This window comes from Amphibalanus amphitrite, unplaced genomic scaffold, assembly GCF_019059575.1.
Source record: "Amphibalanus amphitrite isolate SeventyFive unplaced genomic scaffold, NRLGWU_Aamphi_draft 000165F_arrow, whole genome shotgun sequence".
NCBI classification, from domain to species: Eukaryota; Metazoa; Arthropoda; class Thecostraca; order Balanomorpha; family Balanidae; genus Amphibalanus; species Amphibalanus amphitrite.
This window is the reverse complement of record NW_024881660.1, coordinates 142,557-161,629: the sequence shown is the minus strand read 5'-3', so window position 1 is coordinate 161,629 and position 19,073 is coordinate 142,557. Positions and strand designations below refer to the sequence as shown.

Below are 19,073 nucleotides of genomic sequence, written 5' to 3'. Positions count from 1 at the left end.
GTCCCCTTCTACAACGACCCCGGGGCAGCTCACTAGTCTGCCCGGGGGTGTCCCCTTCTACAACGACCCCGGGGCAGCTCGCTAGTCTGCCCGGGGGGTGTCTCCTTCTACAACGACCCCGGGGCAGCTCGCTAGTCTGCCCGGGGGGGTGTCCCCTTCTACAACGACCCCGAGGCAGCTCGCTAGTCTGCCCGGGGGTGTCCTCTCCTGCAACGGCCTCGGGGCAGCTCGCTAGTCTGCCCGGGGGTGTCCCTTTCTACAACGACCCCGGGGCAGCTCGCTAGTCTGCCCCAGGGTGTCCCCTTCTACAACGACCCCGGGGCAGCTCGCTAGTCTGTCCGGGGGGTGTCCCCTTTTACAACGGCCTCGGGGCAGCCCGCTAGTCTGCCCGGGGGTGTCCCTTCTACACGGCCTCTGGGCAGCTCGCTAGTCTGCCCGCGGGCGTCCCCTCCTACAACAGCATGATTCCTGGAGCGGGCTGAGAGCCCTCCCCTTTTTTGCTGGGCGGCTGTCAACGACCTTCGTTGATGCTGTTCTAACCCCTTCCAAAGTTATGGGAAAATTAATGGTCGCGCTGAAAGGAATGTGCATAGGGTTCAAGGTAAAGGAGAATACAGCTTCTGTTGTCAGATGCCTCAGAACTCATGGATGGTTGTTTTTTCGGCGGGTATATCGAGGGCCTTTACTTGGTGGAGGCTATCATCGCAGTAGTGGCTAATGCTACTGGTTGTTAGTCCTGTGAGGGCTTCGGTATAAATGCCGTAATATTGCTCTTCATTGGTGACCGCTGTATCGCTCACATTCATGTTGGCAGGTTTAAGGGATCGTGGCGTTTCTGGTAAGCTTCGGGCCAGGTTGAGGAACTAATTACCTTCCTTCAACCAAGCACGTATTTGGGTGGGTTCCGCCACTGGTCTCGACACTGGCGGCGACTGTAGGTCTTTTGTGTTAATTTGTATCCCCCATTCGGTCTGCTGGTTTCGGGAAGGGGGTGTTTTATTATGGCGCATTGGTGTCTCGGTGGATGTATTGAATGGGTGGGGACACCATTGCGCCGCGCGGGGGGAGGGCTGGCGGCCCGTTGGCAGGGCAGTCTCGGTTGAGACTTGGATACTTGCTAGTGTGTTTGTGTCGTGTTCATTTGGGCTGAATATACCAATAGCCCCTTTTTGTACAGCTACAGTGTTTTCCTGGAGGGAATTGGTTGTGAGGTTTGCGCTGAGATTGGTTACGCATAGCATAGCTAACTGTCTCTATGTTTGCTGGCAGCTCGAAGGGGAAGCGGAAAATACGCCCGGTTATATATGACAAGATATAACCGGTTTTTCCGCGACACAACGAGCGTCTTCTTTGGGGCGGCCCCGGAGCCGGGCCGGCCTCTGCGAGCAGCGTTCGGCGGCAGGCGGGCGGCCGCCTGCGCCCCCGGGCGGCAAGGCCGCTAAGGCGGCGGCCTCATCTGATTGGTGGAGCGACTTGTGTCACGTGACGGTGACGGCGCGGGGTTTGAGTGCATTTGCGCGGTCACTCTGTTCTAAGCCGCCCGGTCTGACGCAAGTCAGCAGTGTTCTCGCTCTGAAATGTTTTTGCGTTTCCCACCCACCCACCACCATTTTTGGGGCTTTTTTTTTACACGCACCACACTCTTAAATAAAGATGGGTTTTTTCCACAAAATGTGGTTTTTCCCCAGCTAGGTCCCCCGGTTTTTTTCTAGTTAGGACTTTTTCCGGGGGAGGACACACACGACAGGGTTTCTAGTTTGGGTGGGGACACCATTGCGCCGCGCGGGGGGAGGGCTGGCGGCCCGTTGGCAGGGCAGTCTCGGTTGAGACTTGGATACTTGCTAGTGTGTTTGTGTCGTGTTCATTTGGGCTGAATATACCAATAGCCCCTTTTTGTACAGCTACAGTGTTTTCCTGGAGGGAATTGGTTGTGAGGTTTGCGCTGAGATTGGTTACGCATAGCATAGCTAACTGTCTCTATGTTTGCTGGCAGCTCGAAGGGGAAGCGGAAAAATATTTTCATGACCTGTGATGACCTGACCTTGACCTGAAAATCAAAGTACAAGTTTGGTACCCTCAGGGTAACTAGAGCATCTATTCCCGAGTGTGTGATCCAAAAATGAGCCTGATCTGACTTGTAAGACGGCGGCCAGAGCCCAAAACGTGAACAAGCCAAAATGCTAATAATTTTTACTTTGACCTGACCTGTGACGTCATCGGTGACGTCGAGGTCAATGAAATTAGGTTTCGCTCGACAGTTTTTCCGGGGCTATCAGACGCCGTTTGAATTTTGACGATCGGCCCAGTAGTTTCGGAGTTAGGAGGGGGGGCTATGAATAGCCCCCCCCCCAGTAGGGCGTGTTATACGCAGACCCCAGTGGGGCGCGGGTTAACTGATATACGGTGCGGTGATTTCTCGGGCGTACCGACGACGGAACGTAGCTCAGCATTCAGCCGTCCCGTGCCGGACGCGGGGACAATAGCACAGGGCGGGCCAAGTCAATGGGGAGAAACTGACAGCCTAGATGCATTGAGCATGCAACACAACGGCGCTGCAATTTATCCATCGTCGTGATGGTCACTGAAGCTGCTGGCCTGCACTGAATGATGCGAAGTGGAGATGCAGCGTACGGACATGCCCGAAATCTCTAGATACGAAGTTTTGGAAACCGAACAGATTCATCAGTGTATCAACTTTATTAATGAAACGTAGCATGCACGCTTTTAAGGGAACTATAACGACAATTTTAATCAGACATCACCCAAGCAAAAACATTTTCGTTATTGATCCGAATCTCATGTTCCATTTACGAAGATGAATCCAATCAAACCACATTGCCAGTTCATGCAGAACCACCCCTTCCAGACCCCCCTGTGACCCACCTTTGCACCGTCCGTGCTGCTGCTGACCCAGTCGTCGACCTGGCTGCTCCGCTCTCTAACTCTCTCCGTCTCTGTCTCTGTCTCTGTCTCCGTGTGCACGTGCGACCCTCAGGGCTAGTCTCCGGCGACTGGGCCGAGTGCGGGGCACCGCGGCCCCAGCAGCGGCCCCGGCGCGGCGGTGTATCGCCCGCGGCCACACAGGCAGAGGGTACCCGCTGTTTGCCAGCCCGGCGCAGGGGCGGCGCCAGGGACAGCCGCGGGGAGGCGCGCCGCCGGGTGAGGTCAGCCGGGGAGGTTAGGGTGGGGCTACCGAGAGGCTAGGTCACCATTACGTGTGGGGGCTGATGTCAGAATACTTACACTAACCGCTCCTGTGACCTGACCTGGAGCCGCCCCTGTTTGCGCCGGGTCGGCTGGGGAGGGGAGGGTGCGGGGACAGGGCAGGCAGGGTCGGGGACAGAGCGCACGGCTACAGGACAGACGGGGGAGCTATCGTTATCGGAAAGGCAAGGGTCGGCCGCGAACGGGGTGTTTTCGTCGTTGGGTGCCGACTGCCGACCAAGGTCCATCAGATTGGTGCGTGGACCCATCGGTGACTTTCCAGACGCCAAACCAACTCAGCAGGGCTACATCCGTGGTCTTAGGAATGCTAATAGCCTGTTTTATGGTTTCTCATTTCATTTTTTTTTTGGAAAAGAACGCTATAGTTCGTTTTTTTTTTTCAAAAGGACGCTGGCTCAAAGTTCAATATCGAAGCTCTCACGTGAGTTTTGGCAGCTTCAGTGTCTGGCCAAGAATTTCTTACCGAAAAAATAATCGATTTCAAATTTTGTACGGTAAGTAGCTGAAAATTGTTTCTTAAAAATGAACATACTATGATGACGTCACTGGTGGCAGCAGGCACCCAAATGTCCGTGCAGTGGGACAAGTGTCAACGAATTTGGGTGAAACTTAGTTTTTCACTGTTGCCGAGCTTATAATCGAGTGAGCGGTTCCGTCCATGATAGTCATAAGTTACATTGCAATACATGTTCGACAGCATGACGTCACCGCTGTTCTCATATCTGGTTCCAAAACCCCTATATGGAAATTATCGGGAAGAAATCACATGTTAAAAATAGTCGACGTTCGATTTTCTCAGGTTCAGTTTTTGCTCGTTTTGCTCGCTAAAACACGTGCTTGTTCGAAAAACATACTTGGAGCCAGCGTCCTTTTGAAAAAAAAACGAACTATAGTCTTTCCCTCGTCGAAAAGTCCCAATCAGAGCTACCAAGTAGGTATTATCAAATATCACAGAGCATCGTCAGCAGGTTTGTGCTGCGCGGCGGTGCGTTTTCTCAAACGGCGCCCATCAGGGGCTGTGGCGACATATGTTACCCTTTGATGACAATGATTCGCTGACCAATTTGTGAACAATGCGGTTCATTAGCCTGATATCAGTGCAATGGCTCAATGAAACAAATGGCATGACCCGTACGCCGAGTAGCATAGGAGCAGCAGACTCATTGTGCGGATCTTTATAGTAAATGGAAGGTGGTCATCATTGCCTACAATATAAATACAATATGAAGGTTGACTGTATCGCAATTGACTTAAATTGAATCCAGTCATTTTTGTAGATCGCAGAATCGTTGCCAAATAGCGAATGGCTTCCCCATTCAGTTCTGCCTATTCCAATCTGAAAGCAATCCAGAAAATACCTGTAGTTTGTGTGGTCGGAGCAGCGCCAATCGCAGCAACTCCTGCCTAGCAGCGGCTGTGTTTGCCGGTCCAATGCGCCCGCCCCCGCCCCGCCTCCCCACACTCGGTCACAGAGCTCCCGACTACCCCCCACTGTCGACCTTACGGGCGCGGCAGCACCACCCGGTCACAGAGCTCCCGACTACCCCCCACGGACGAGCTGACCGACGCGGCGACACTATGTCTCCCGGCCGGCTGCTCCCGGCCGCCGGGGCCTCTCTGGTGACCCTGGTCTGGGCTGCTCTGGTGACCCCCGGGTCAGCCCACCGGGACGCGCCGCCGGCCAGCTTCTCCGTGGTCTCGGCGCACTGGCACCTGGCTCACGGCGCCGTTCCGGCTGACGAGCTGCTGGACAACGTCACCGCGCGGGACGAGTGTAAGTGGGGCCGGGCAAACCGGGGGGATGGAGTATTGGATGGAGTAGTGCAGGAGTAATGCTAATGCAGGAGTAATGTTCGACAGCGTCACGGCCCGGGACGAGTGTAAGTGGGAACGGGCAAACCGGGGAGTGTGGAGTATTGGATGGAGTAGTGCAGGACTGCAGGAGTAATGCTCGACAACGTCACCGCGCGGGACGAGTGTAAGTAGGAACGGTCGGGCAAACCGGGGAGCATGGAGTACGCACAGACCGGGGCAGAATACGAACCAGGAAATGAATGAGACAAATGAATTGTTGCAGGATAGCTCTCCGTAGGATCCACCAGCCTCTGAGTGGAAGGAGAAAGGACCATTGATTTTTTTTTATCAATATAGTCCCAACCTTTTGAATCGAAGGATTCACAGCGTCAGCGACTAGTCAGGGCCTCCCTCTAAGCAGAGTTTGTTACGTTTGCCCCGCCCTCTACACACATTCCGATCGCGCAATTCCTGCGGCATATTTCATAAAGCGGCGTAAAATGCGACCATATACGCGGTTTTCCACGCATTTGGTTGCACTTAAACGCACAAGCGGTTTCTCAAAATTATTGCGGGCGTAACCATGCTAACCATATGGTGCTATAAAAGTGACCATTTCACCTTAACATTAGATTTGAGTTGAGACAGCCAAATTGGGCTCCCTGGCTCACAATCACCGGTTTCGGCACTTGCATTATCGAGAAATGCCTTAACCCTCGCCGGCCGAGGGGGGGGGGGCGGGTGCCGCCCCCCATAGGGTTTTTTTCGCGATAGATCCGAACACGCTGGAGATAGAGAGCTGAAACTTGGCATACCTGACCTTTGATTCAAGCCGGATCTTTTGACACCAACCACATTTTCGGGTCAGGTCAGGTCACTGACCTATGACGTCATAAGTGAACCTCTGCACGGTCTTCAGATGTCGCAACTTCGCAACGCCCTCACTGCCAGAGGAGCTTTCACAGGGAAATGAAATTTGCAGGATCTAGTATCCATTACGAGTCTCACAACTTGCATATCTCGGATTCTTCCTAAAGGTCATATGAGGTCAGGTCATTTTCGTGACCTCACCATTAGGTATAAGTCAATGGGGAAAAATGAAAACTGCTATTCTGACGCCGCGAACGATCTCCAACTATCTCAAGCACACAGAATCGTAATTTGATGCACTCCTTGCAAGGTTAGTTGCGTCGCTTTTGCAATGTTGACCTTGCGTGACGTCATTTATGACGTGATCAAGTTCATATTCGTTTTTCGTCAATAACTCCCGATCAAATTGAGCTAGCGAGTCGGGAAAGCCACCAATGGACTCAGGAAGACCTGTCGAATCGAATGATATGCGCCATGACCTCTTTCGACCAACTTTGTGACCTGGGGGCGCTGACCTGACCGTGACCTGAGGTCAACACCCTAAGTTGACCTCACCCACACAAAAAGTATATCTTTCGACGCGCCTGAGCGAGGCAAACACGATGCTGCCATAATCGCGGCTCTGTGGCCGTTTTTGCGAAGTTATTCACCAAAAACTGAACCGTACCTTGGGGCACTTGCCCTGACCTCAGAGGTCACCGGTTGACCTAGGACCTAAAAGATAAAATCGGGTACCAATATATGCGTCTCGTAACGGCGCATACGCTCGTTTTTTCCGCGACGCGCTAGCTCCACCAGGGGAGAAACGGCGGGGCGGGGGTGGGGGGTGGGGTCGTACCCGCCCCCCCCCCCTCGGCCGGCGCGTATGTAGAAAACCAATAAGTCCGGCGAGGGTTAAATCGAAAATATTTAATTTCAAAGTTGCAGGATTCAGAGGGGCTAATACATTTTAATGCCCCCTCTGAATGCGTGACGTCAGCGCAGATCTAACGATTTGTAAACTTTTTACTAAAACGTTTGGTAACACGTTGTAGTATGTATGTATGTATGTATGTATGTATGTATGTATGTATGCATTGACACCAAAAGCCTTCCACATATGGCGTGGCGATTACGGCTTAGTATTTGCTGCATTGCGCACAACATCTGCCGCACTTAAAGGATGACAAATAACAAAGTATCTCGAGAACGAGTGAATACTTTTCGATTAAATATGATAGATATTCATTTTTGATTTTTCTGAGCCATGGTACGTCACTTAAATGCCAATTTATTAACTTGTTTAAAGGTAGGAGAGTCCTTTTAACTAGTTAAGCAGTGGATGTGGTAAAGTCCAAAATAAGCGAAAGCATTCCACTGGCGTATAATACGCTTTCTGATCCTTATGATACCACCCATTTCTAAAGCGTGTATTTTCTTAGTGCGTAAATACACCTCGATGCAAACTAGGTGGCCAGAGCACGAAGTTCCTCTTTGGTCCGACCTTGCAACCACCATAACACGCGGACTAGGCCACGAAACTTCTAATTTACTTCTTGAGGAGGCTTGGGTGCCTGTAGTAGCACGTGACTGATGAACCCGCCATGTATGTACTCCTCAGAATGGGCCCACTGAGGATCTGTGGGGGCTCATCAAACAGAACGTTTATAGGGGAAGGTGGCAGGTCAACTGACACGCACAGCTGAAGCAGAGAATCCAGCAGGTCATCCGTCACATTGACCCGGAGGTGACGCGAAAGATATCGGGGCTGCTATTGCGCGTGCGCCTGGCGACTGACAGAGGTCCTGTGTCGCAGATCCACTAGGCCGAGCGTAATCACAACAAAATAAAGACACGGTAACGCGATTTTCGCTGTTTTCGCCTGAAAACTTTTAGCACACTAGCTGTTCAAACTTTGTCTAATTTCATACTGACCACCCGTTATCAATGCCACCGTGCCATCGCCAATTAACGGCGCTACGTGCCTTGTTCACGGCCACACGGACCTCATGTTTACCGAAGACGCTCCACTACCTTCCACAACACTGTCATCACTATGAAATCAACTCGCTTGTGTTTTTGAACAGGAGGCTCACTCTGCGTCACGCCATCAATCACATACAATGGTAGACTTAATCAAAGTCACGTTATCAATCTGGGCATACTATCGCAGACATACTCAGCGTCACGTTATCAATCACAAAGAGCTCCCAACTGGGCGATGGGAAACGTGACTTATAGGACGTTCTGGGTTCGGAGCCCAGAGGCTACTTATTGTTTGTCAACGGGCAATTTGTATTTTGACATTATACGTTTTAGCGCTTATGCTTATATAACAATTATTTGTGTGACAAAACGGCACACTGTGAGATAGGAATCATGCACTACTCAGTATTTTAATTATCGACCGTTGCTGTCAGTGGACCATGTCGTCATCCTTGATGGTGAGCCCATCAAATGTATAGTCGACTACAGAATGATGTTCTTCTCCTCAGAAGCTTTCAGTTGACCTGAGCGCTAAATTGTGCCGTTTATCACGCAATTCAGCGTGTCGATTGTGAGCATTGGGACAAAGCTATAATTTGTGAGCTCAGCCCGTGTGATGCGGCACAGCCTACCACTCCAGGCAAATAATTGCCTGTGAAAAGTGGAACATCATTCTGTAGTCGACTATACATAAACGTAAACGTTAATATAATCACTGCAGCAAGCACGCTGTAGAGTGCAGATACGGACTGGCCAGCGGACGCTGTGACCTGTGGCACCCTGACGTTTGTCAGGTTGTCTCAATGAATGGGACAGTGACCGGCAGATATAGGTACGAGTTGACGCCCGTCCAATAGCGGACAGTGACCGGCAGATATACGAGTTGACGCCCGTCCCAAAGTGGACAGCGAGCGGCAGATATACGAGTTACTAGTGGTGTCAATCGGAACTTGAATCTTCGGAATTCCGATTTTGTCCAATGTCCAATGCGGAATTCGGTTGGACAATGACAGCAGGCCTTGGACAACTTTGGACAATCGCTTGCTACACCTCAACATGTTTATAAAGTAATCGTGTTTAACATTGATTGGCTATTAGAAAGCTCAGCTTTCGATATGATTACCACTTTTGAGCTGGTAACGATACATTAAAACCAAATTAAATAACTGTGTTGAGTGTAAACTATTGTGTAGATGTCGGACATCTTTGGACAAATGGCTGGCTTGGAAATTTTTGGACGGACAGTCGACGTAAGTATTGGACATTGGACGGACATTGGACATATGTTTTCTGAAATTGACATCACTACGAGTTACCATCCGCCCGCGCCAGTGAATGGCGAGACACGAGGGACGCTTGTCGTCCCATGTCCGCCGGCGACGCTGGGTGAATAGGTGCAAAAACTGTGTGCGGACAAACATCGAACAAACTACATATGCGATGGGCTTCGGTATCAAATAGCTATTGTCCTATGCAATATGTCTGAAATTGAATACATTTTCCTAATATGTTATGCTGCGCATTTGATCATCATGCAAGCATGCAGAAAATGCATCCTGCAGGAATTAGTGTAAACAACATAAGTAATATTTACACTTACAAACTGTAGCATGTCTAACATGTCTTTGAATATTACTGTTGGAAAATACAATCCGCCGCATTCATTTGTAGAGTCGCTGATATTGGTTTCCTCTCCGATTTCAATGGATAGTGTCCGAGGTTGTGCCCTGCCGCCACCGGATTCTCTGTCAGTTGTCAGTTCCCTCGGTGTTTCGGGGGTCACCCCTCTGTGTCACGGTGTCACCCCCTCTGTGTCACGGTGTCACCCCCTGTGTCATCCCTCCCCCGGTCCACCAGGTGAGTGTCTGGCGCGCTGCTTCCGAAGAGTAGACTGCCTCAGCTTCAGCTGGGTGGACGGCCACTGCATCCTTTACAGCGTTCGCGGTAACGTGGGCTCCCTACGACCGGGCCCCGTGCGCTTCCGAACTGGATTGGGTGAGTACCGGGAGCGGGGCTCCCTCCGACCGGGACCCGTGCGCTACCGGACTGGACTGGGTGAGATAGTGAGTACCGGGTCCCCCGGCCCTCTGATATAGGTGCGTGACACAACAACAACAAAAAATAGGTGCTTGACTCAATCTTCAAATGACCCGGGCTGGCTAACGTAACCGTTTTGATGACTGAGCTACGCATTCCGTCAGTAACATTGTTCGAGTGTTACACTACACACTCTTCTCGGATGTTCGTATTGCATTTGAGCCTGACTTTACCTTCGGATAAGAAAATCGATATTTTTATTGTGTAGTCAGCTCGTGACTACGTTCGATACGACCATATATTCTTCTTGCCTATAATTCGGCAGTGAGAAGCCTTCGCTTGACGGCTGACGCTTAGCTACACGCATATTTCCGACAATCTACATGAAATGGGGGGGGGGGGGCTAGAATGCTGCTATTTTCCACAACAACACAGCTGAATGCATCCATTGGCTGATTTAGGATGGATTTTTATTTTATCTACTGCGATTTCAGCCTACCTGGGCGACTGGTGTCTGGATGACTGGGAGTGTCGAGTGATGGCGTCGGAGGCCGTCTGCCTGTACAACACGTGCCACTGTCCCTTCGGACAGCACCGGCATAACAGGACAACGTGCGGTAAGAGCAACTCCGCTGTACAGTGCAACCGGACAACGCGCGGTAAGACGAACTCCGTCGCGCAGCACCAGTAAAACCGGACAGCGTGCGGCTCCGGAAGGCATCAGCAAAAGCGAACATCATGCAGTAAGGAGACCGAGACATTTGCCGTCCTAAGCCGTGAGGTATAGCGTTAACACTGCAGTACAGTAGGTATGTAAGTACGAGTACCAGCAGAACAAAACAACATGAGCAAATAAATCGCCGGGCAGTACCAGCAGAACAGAGCAGCGTGCGGTAAATAAACCGCCGGCGCCGCACAGTACCAGTAGGACAGAACAGCCGGGCGGCATGCGGTAAGGAGACAGCAATCCCCCAGCTACAGCGTATGGACAGAAGCAATGACCTGGCTCCACAGTCCACATCCTGTAGCATCATTCTAAGTAATGTACACTGTCTTGAAGCCCAAAGACATAGTTACCATTCACTTCTGTCGTGGTGACTCGAATGCTGTATGTTAACATGCTGATAGCTTATATCATCAATTCAAAATACCTCGTGCGTTGACCATTGTCACTTTATTCCAGGATACGATCCATTTGGAACAGAAAATGGAGGCGACTTTACCATTGCACCATGGAGTTCCCCCAATGAACAGGCGGCAGACGTCACCACAACTCAGGAGATAGCAACTGCAGCGTCCACAACTCGGCAGGCAACAGCTGCAACTGCGAGAAGCTCAACTCAACAGACCACGACGACTGCAACATCTGCAACGCCGACAACATTCACCGCTCAGCAGACCGCATCCGACCCATCCACCAATCAGCTGGCAGCTGGAGCAGAATCCCCCAATCAGGAAACGGCAGTTGGGTCATCGGCCAGCCAGGAGACGACAGCCGCCCCATCCACCAATCAGCTGCCAGCAGTGGATACCTCCACCAGCGGAGGTACCGGGGACGGTACGACCACCGAACAGGCTCTGTTCACAGAGACGCTCTATTCCAATGGCGGGATGATGGGGGATCCCGTCAGCGGTCAAAACACAGACGACATATCGACCAATCAGCTGACGACTGCTGAACCAACATCCACCTCAGAACCGCTAATGGGTGAACCATTCACCGACCAACTGGCTACAGCAGGCATGTCCACCGATCAGAAGACAACGCTGGTAGCTCCAATGGCGGCTGAGGAGACTGCCCCCGCCCAGGGTATCGCCGCGGGGACCTCTGACAGCACACAGTCGGCGACAGAGGGGACCTCTGACAGCACACAGTCGGCGACAGAGGGGACCTCTGACAGCACACAGTCGGCGACAGAGGGGACCTCTGACAGCACACAGTCGGCGACAGAGGGGACCTCTGACAGCACACAGTCGGCGACAGAGGGCGTGATGATGACGGGCGACATCCAACCGGTGACTTCCGAATCGAGACATACGGCGACCGGTTCACAAACAGCCGTCACTTCCACCACGGACCGGCCGGCAGGTAGGTCTGACGACTATCATCTGTCACAGCACTATCACTATCATCACTATCATCTGTCTGACACTATCATCTGTCACAAACAACGCACAAACAACTGTCGCAAATGCAACAGAAACAGCTGTTACAACTTACAAACACCATAGAAAGAGCTGTCACAAACACCGCAAACGAGGCTGTCACAATTGCCACAAACAACACAAACACGAAACAACTAACACAACATAACACACGCAAAAACACGCGGTTAAACATAACACAAGCTGACAACTGCCACAACTTGAGTACTGACCAGACCACAATGACTGCTGTTTTGGCCACGAGCTATAAACTATCTGTCGACTGTCATTAACACCACACCACAAACAGGTGGTGATCATAAAAAGGCATGATAGGTAATGACAAGCACAAACCAGTGACAGGTAAGCAACGTTGACCTGGTGTTAGTGGTTTCGGTCGATCCACCCAGCCTAAACTCAATCAGCATTTCCCAAGATCCTTCAATTGACGGCATCGTGCGTCGTTGCAGACTTTCTAAACGGTCAAAGTTCCAACTGTATAGAGCCACCACTGCAGCCCAGTTTACTGGCGGCCATCCGCCACTGCAGCTCACAGCCCCAGTGTCCCACCACCCACCGCCGCAGCCCCGAGTCACTGCTGTCCCACCACCCACCGCCGCAGCCCCGAGTCACTACTGTCCCACCACCCACCGCCGCAGCCCCGACTAACTGCTGTCCCACCACCCACCGCCGCAGCCCCGAGTCACTGCTGTCCCACCACCCACCGCCGCAGTCCCGAGTCACTGCTGTCCCACCACCCACCGCCGCAGCCCCGAGTCACTGCTGTCCGACCACCCACCGCCGCAGCCCCGAGTCACTGCTCCCACCACCCACCGCCGCAGCCCCGAGTCACTGCTGTCCGACCACCCACTACTGCAGCCCCGAGTCACTGCTGTTCCACCACCCACCGCCGCAGCCCCGAGTCATTGCTGTTCCACCACCCACCGCCGCAGCCCCGAGTCACTGCTGTCCCATCTGTCCCACCGCCGCAGCCCCGAGTCACTGCTGTCCCACCACCCACCGCCGCAGCCCCGAGTCACTGCTGTCCCACCTGTCCCCGCTGCAGCCCCGAGTCACTGTCCCACCACCCACCGCGGCAGCCCCGAGTCACTGCTGTCCCACCACCCACCGCCGCAGCCCCGAGTCACTGCTGTCCCACCACCCACCGCGGCAGCCCCGAGTCACTGCTGTCCCACCACCCACCGCCGCAGCCCCGAGTTACTGCTCCCACCACCCACCGCCGCAGCCCCGAGTTACTGCTGTCCCACCACCCACCGCCGCAGCCCCGAGTTACTGCTGTCCCACCACCCACCGCCGCAGCCCCGAGTTACTGCTGTCCCACCACCCACCGCCGCAGCCCCGAGTTACTGCTGTCCCACCACCCACCGCCGCAGCCCCGAGTTACTGCTGTCCCACCACCCACCGCCGCAGCCCCGAGTTACTGCTGTCCCACCACCCACCGCCGCAGCCCCGAGTTACTGCTCCCACCACCCACCGCCGCAGCCCCGAGTTACTGCTGTCCCACCACCCACCGCCGCAGCCCCGAGTTACTGCTGTCCCACCACCCACCGCCGCAGCCCCGAGTTACTGCTCCCACCACCCACCGCCGCAGCCCCGAGTTACTGCTGTCCCACCACCCACCGCCGCAGCCCCGAGTCACTGCTGTCCCACCTGTCCCACCGCCGCAGCCCCGAGTCACTGCTAGTGCTGTCCCACCACCCACCGCCGCAGCCCCGAGTCACTGCTGTCCCACCTGTCCCACCGCCGCAGCCCCGAGTCACTGCTGTCCCACCACCCACCGCCGCAGCCCCGAGTCACTGCTGTCCCACCACCCACCGCCGCAGCCCCGAGTTACTGCTGTCCCACCACCCACCGCCGCAGCCCCGAGTTACTGCTGTCCCACCACCCACCGCCGCAGCCCCGAGTCACTGCTGTCCCACCTGTCCCACCGCCGCAGCCCCGAGTCACTGCTAGTGCTGTCCCACCACCCACCGCCGCAGCCCCGAGTCACTGCTGTCCCACCACCCACCGCGGCAGCCCCGAGTTACTGCTGTCCCACCACCCACCGCCGCAGCCCCGAGTTACTGCTCCCACCACCCACCGCCGCAGCCCCGAGTTACTGCTGTCCCACCACCCACCGCCGCAGCCCCGAGTCACTGCTGTCCCACCTGTCCCACCGCCGCAGCCCCGAGTCACTGCTAGTGCTGTCCCACCACCCACCGCCGCAGCCCCGAGTCACTGCTGTCCCACCTGTCCCACCGCCGCAGCCCCGAGTCACTGCTGTCCCACCACCCACCGCCGCAGCCCCGAGTTACTGCTCCCACCACCCACCGCCGCAGCCCCGAGTTACTGCTGTCCCACCACCCACCGCCGCAGCCCCGAGTTACTGCTGTCCCACCACCCACCGCCGCAGCCCCGAGTTACTGCTGTCCCACCACCCACCGCCGCAGCCCCGAGTCACTGCTGTCCCACCACCCACCGCCGCAGCCCCGAGTCACTGCTGTCCCACCTGTCCCCGCTGCAGCCCCGAGTCACTGTCCCACCACCCACCGCGGCAGCCCCGAGTCACTGCTGTCCCACCTGTCTCCGCCAGCCGCGGAGGTCGTCTACGTGCAGCGGAACGTCTCGGTATTCGGTGCCGCCCTGCTGAACTGCTCCGGTGACGAGTCCAGGCCGATGGCGCTGGTCGGAATGAAGGACGACCCAGCCACGGCGGCTCAAACGCCCTGGCAGGTCAGAGGGGGAGGGGGAGGAGACATACCTACACCCCGGGGAGCAGGGGTGGGCAGGAACGGAACGAGTCGGGGCCAGGGAAAGGGAGGAGCGATCACGATAGGAACGGAGAGGGAAGGAGACATGACCAACACTTGCCAATATATCATTCTTAAAGTGCAATGCAGGGCTTTGCTCGTGGCGTACTTCTACGAAAAAAAAAATACGGCAAAAAAGTTCCGTATAACTGCTATTTTTGCTATTTTTAGCTGCTATTTTTTAAAATATAATAACAATATTTAATATATAAAAAGCATAGGCGCGGGAGCCGGGGGGGCAGTGGGGGCAGCTTGCCCCCCCAACTCTGGGGCCGTGGGGGCGGTGCCCCCACAGCTTTGAGACGGAATACCACACTTTTTTTTGCAAATGTTTTCTTTTTTTTTTTTGTTGAAAAAGCCGAGGGGTGAAAAATAAGTGGCCTAAAACCGGTGAGAAAACTAGATTTGGGGGTACCCTAGGTTAATCTTTATTATGGTGTGCCCCCCAGTCGGAAAGTAGTTCCCGCGCCCCTGATAAAAAGGCATTAATAATGAGGGCTGCTTCGCAGCACTGCCGTCACAAACAACATATAATTTGTACGGATGCCAAGACTGTGTGAAGATTGTTGTTCTGTTAGTTATGCCTACGAGTACGGAGCAATGCGCAGTTCGACAGTTACTTGACTCGCGACATCATCGTTACTACACGGACCTCAGTGACAGCGGTGTTGTTACTACACGGACCTCAGTGACAGCGGTGTTGTTACTACACGGACCTCACTGACAGCGGTGTTGTTACTTCACGGACCTCACTGACAGCAGTGTTGTTACTTCACGGACCTCACTGACAGCGGCGTTGTTACAGACCCTGGACCAGGCGAACTGCGCGCAGTTTGTCGGCCACCCAGACCTGGTCATCGGGGCGGGGACGCCTCTCATCCCATTTGAACAAGGAAAGGTGAGCTCGGTGGGTCTACTATTTTACACTCTCTGCTAAGGGGCGCCGGTCTAACCCTGCTCCCAGGTCTCCCGTCTCTCGATTTTACGATTGCTGCCCCTGAATATGCATGTCTGTATGTCAGTGAGTTTTTTTTTTCTGTTGAGCCGCCAGCCGTACTATCACGCTGTACCTACAATCTGCAGACAGGCTTTCAGTACCTGTCGTGATACCAGTACCTGTCGCGGTACCCCTACAGACAGAGTATAATACCTGTCCCCGCAGAAAGAATACCAGTACCCGTCCCTATCCCCACAGCCCGAGTACCATTGCGGCCCTGGTCAGCTGCTGGTGGCCGTGTCCACCTCTATCGGCCAGTACCTGCCCCGGCCGGGGATCCTGTGCGCCCCGGTCGAGGAGCCCCACACCATCGGCCCGGTGGGCTGTGAGACGGTGACCATCACCGAGCCGGAGAAGTACCAGAGCCCTGTCAGCGACACGGCCAGGTGGGTCAGTACATCGAGCCAGAAAAGTACCAGAGCCCCGTCAGCGACACCGCCAGGTAGGTCAACACCGCCGTGCTGTGGTGATCATTTCTGAGACACGAACGGAGAGAATCCCTGGGACTTTCTGTTGGTGACTTGGCTAGACAAGGAGTTCCTCAGCTATAAGCTTGTTTCTATCGCGGTACGCGTAGGACTGCAATCACTGGCTGCTCATTGCTCTCCCAGCCCCGGGCACTGGGACCGCTGCTCTGCGGCTGTGTCCGCTTCCACCACTAGCAGGTGTGCTACTATTCCAGCTGTCCAGCAGCTGTCCAGCAGCTGACAGTTATGTGCATTGCAGCTGGCCGTCCCAGTGCCCCCAGCTGAAGCTGGCAGCTCTGTTATTATTCCAGCTGTCCGTTCCAGCTGCTCACAATTATGTTTCAAATCTAGACATCCGTTCCAGCCAGGTGTCCGTTCCATCTACTGGCAGTCATGTCATAACTCCAGCTGTCCGTTTCAGCTGAAACTGACAGCTCGGTTGTTATGTTCCAGCTGACCTTTCCAGAGCCCCCAGCTGTCTGTTCCAGCTGCTGACAGCTGTAGGCTGCTGACAGTTATATCTATGTTCCAGCTGGCCGCTCCAGTGCCCCCAGCTGTCCGTTCCAGCTGCTGACAGTTATTTTCATGTTCCAGCTGGCCGTTCCAGCTGCTGACAGCTATATTTATGTCCCAGCTGTCCGTTCCAGCTGCTGACAGTTATATTTATGTTCCAGCTGGCCGTTCCAGTGCCCCCAGCTGTCCGTTCCAGCTGCTGACAGTTATATTTATGTTCCAGCTGGCCGTTCCAGTGCCCCCAGCTGCCGCAGCCGCTTGGAATCACAGCCGTCTCCATCGACACGCTGCAGAAACACTGGACTTCCATCACCTGCTGCCTGATCGTATAAACCCCTGTGGACCCTGGTATACTCGTAGACTAACACGTAGCTCGGGCTAACACAGAATACCGGCGGAACGGGCAGTCAGCGCAGACTGACAGCCGACTGTCACATCACACTGCGCCACTGTCACATCACACTGTGCCACTGTCACATCACACTGCGCCACTGTCACATCACCCGGTATTTGAGCCGTCAATCGGTCGTGCGTTTTAATTCTGGCGGCGATCGGGGCTGGGCGCGAAATGCGAATGGTCCCTCTCCGAACCCGGCTGGCTGCTTCACTTGTGTGTGAGGTTTTAACAATGTGTGGCGTGCATCCCATTTTTCGACAGTGCTTCGTTCGGCTTTAGATTGTGTGTGGTGTGGTACACCTCGCCATTGGGTGGGCGCGGGCCGCGGGGCTTAAAGAACCGTCTGAAAGCTGAACTTCTAGACAGTAGTCCGATACTGTAATTAGCCACCAACTGGATAAAACTTTGATGACTGGTCCAAGGAACGCCCAAGTTATGAACCATATCGTAGAGTAACACAGCAAGGGTAGGTACGTACTGCAAATTTGCTCAATTATCAATGTTTTCTCCACTATTAAAGCACGTTATCAGTAATGCACTTTGTGCGTGCTCGGCCTCGGTGCTGCTAACCTACAGCACCTATGTACAAGCTAGTACAACCTATGTACAAGTATGTACAAGCAAGTACAAGCTGCTACTGTATGTACAAGTAGCAACTGCTTTGTGTGCAAGATGTAAACATTATGTATAGGCCACGGGAGCTTGATGGGTTAATGGTCCTTTTATTTGTTAGTCATTTCGGGATTGACTGATTCAGGCGCAACGCTCTACTGGCTGAAGGCTTAACACATTTTATTTATATTTGTCGTAGCCTTTTAGTGTAACCGTAAGGATGCCTACATTATGTGTGTAAAACACACACTGCACTGTGTTTTGTGTAGGTATAAGTGGCTCTTCGAAGTGGCAGTGGCGTGATGTGGAGCAGTCCATGCCATTGATGTTTAATGTTTAGGTAATATTCCGAGCTCAATACACTATCCTACTGACTCACATTATCGTGTTAGGTGTATGTCGGAATGAAATGCTAATCGCAGCGCTCATTGGGACACCTGATCAGCAATACCTACCTAATTAAAAGAGTGTAGGTACAACAGCAAAATTAAGGATGAAATAACACCCACGAGCATGTCAACTCATGCAATTCCGTTTATAGTACCTACAAATCACATTTGCGATTTACCTTAAAATGCAACTAGGTACTCAACAGCTGCGATAAATAAAATAAATGTTTGTGTCACGAGTATTCGTTGGTTACAACCAGGGCGGCGGAGTCGGAGTCGGTCGGAGTCGATAGTTCTGACGGAGATCGGAGTCTGAGTCGATTATGGAAACCGAAGCCGTAGTCGATGTCTGAGTCACCGAAAATCCATCGACTCCGTAGCTCTGCCAGGTCTGCGGGCGTGACCGCCGTGCGCCCGCACCGTGCGCCGGGAGCTGTGCAGGCGGACGGACCAGGCCTCGTGCCGGGCGGGGAGCGGCCAATCAGGGATGTACCGATCGCCGGAGTCGGAGTCGGAGTCAGTTTTTGACTCTGCAGCCCTGGTCAATCGACTCTGCAGCCGTCACAACTACAGGGAATATCATCTCTTACCGCGCTCGGCCCGACAGCGTCTCTCTGCCAGCGACCCCAGTTCACGAACAGAACAGTAACCGGCCTTTGCCGCCGCGCCGCGGTGGGGCCGATCACAGCCGCTCCGGCGCTGTTTTCTTCCGCTGCGCCAGGTCCAGGGGGTACGACCATACGGGGAGGGGGGGGGGGGGAAGACAGGCGACGGCGCATACGTGAAGTCCTTCCGCAAACCAGGCAGGGTGCCAGGGGGACAGCGGCGCCGCGCCGGTCGGAGGGGGAGGGG

General features: G+C 54.0%; 2 protein-coding genes across 2 annotated transcripts in view; one reads left to right on the top strand and one right to left on the bottom strand.

Annotated features, from left to right (window-relative positions):
* LOC122383493 (ankyrin repeat domain-containing protein 17-like) overlaps positions 1-3,063 on the bottom strand; it is a 55,094-nt gene extending 52,031 nt beyond the window's left edge. The window contains exon 1 of the mRNA XM_043369995.1: positions 2,884-3,063. The gene's annotated coding sequence lies outside the window, so the exon portion shown is untranslated. The remainder of the gene's footprint in view (positions 1-2,883) is intronic.
* A 1,658-nt stretch (positions 3,064-4,721) lies between these two features.
* On the top strand, positions 4,722-18,209 carry LOC122383504 (mucin-6-like). Its single transcript, XM_043370011.1, has 8 exons — positions 4,722-4,999; positions 9,712-9,849; positions 10,386-10,508; positions 11,075-11,980; positions 14,630-14,769; positions 15,652-15,744; positions 16,042-16,229; positions 17,047-18,209. The coding sequence occupies exons 1-8, from the start codon at positions 4,804-4,806 to the stop codon at positions 17,153-17,155; spliced, it is 1,893 nt and encodes a 630-aa protein (XP_043225946.1). The 5' UTR covers positions 4,722-4,803; the 3' UTR covers positions 17,156-18,209.
* The last annotated feature ends 864 nt before the right edge of the window (positions 18,210-19,073 follow it).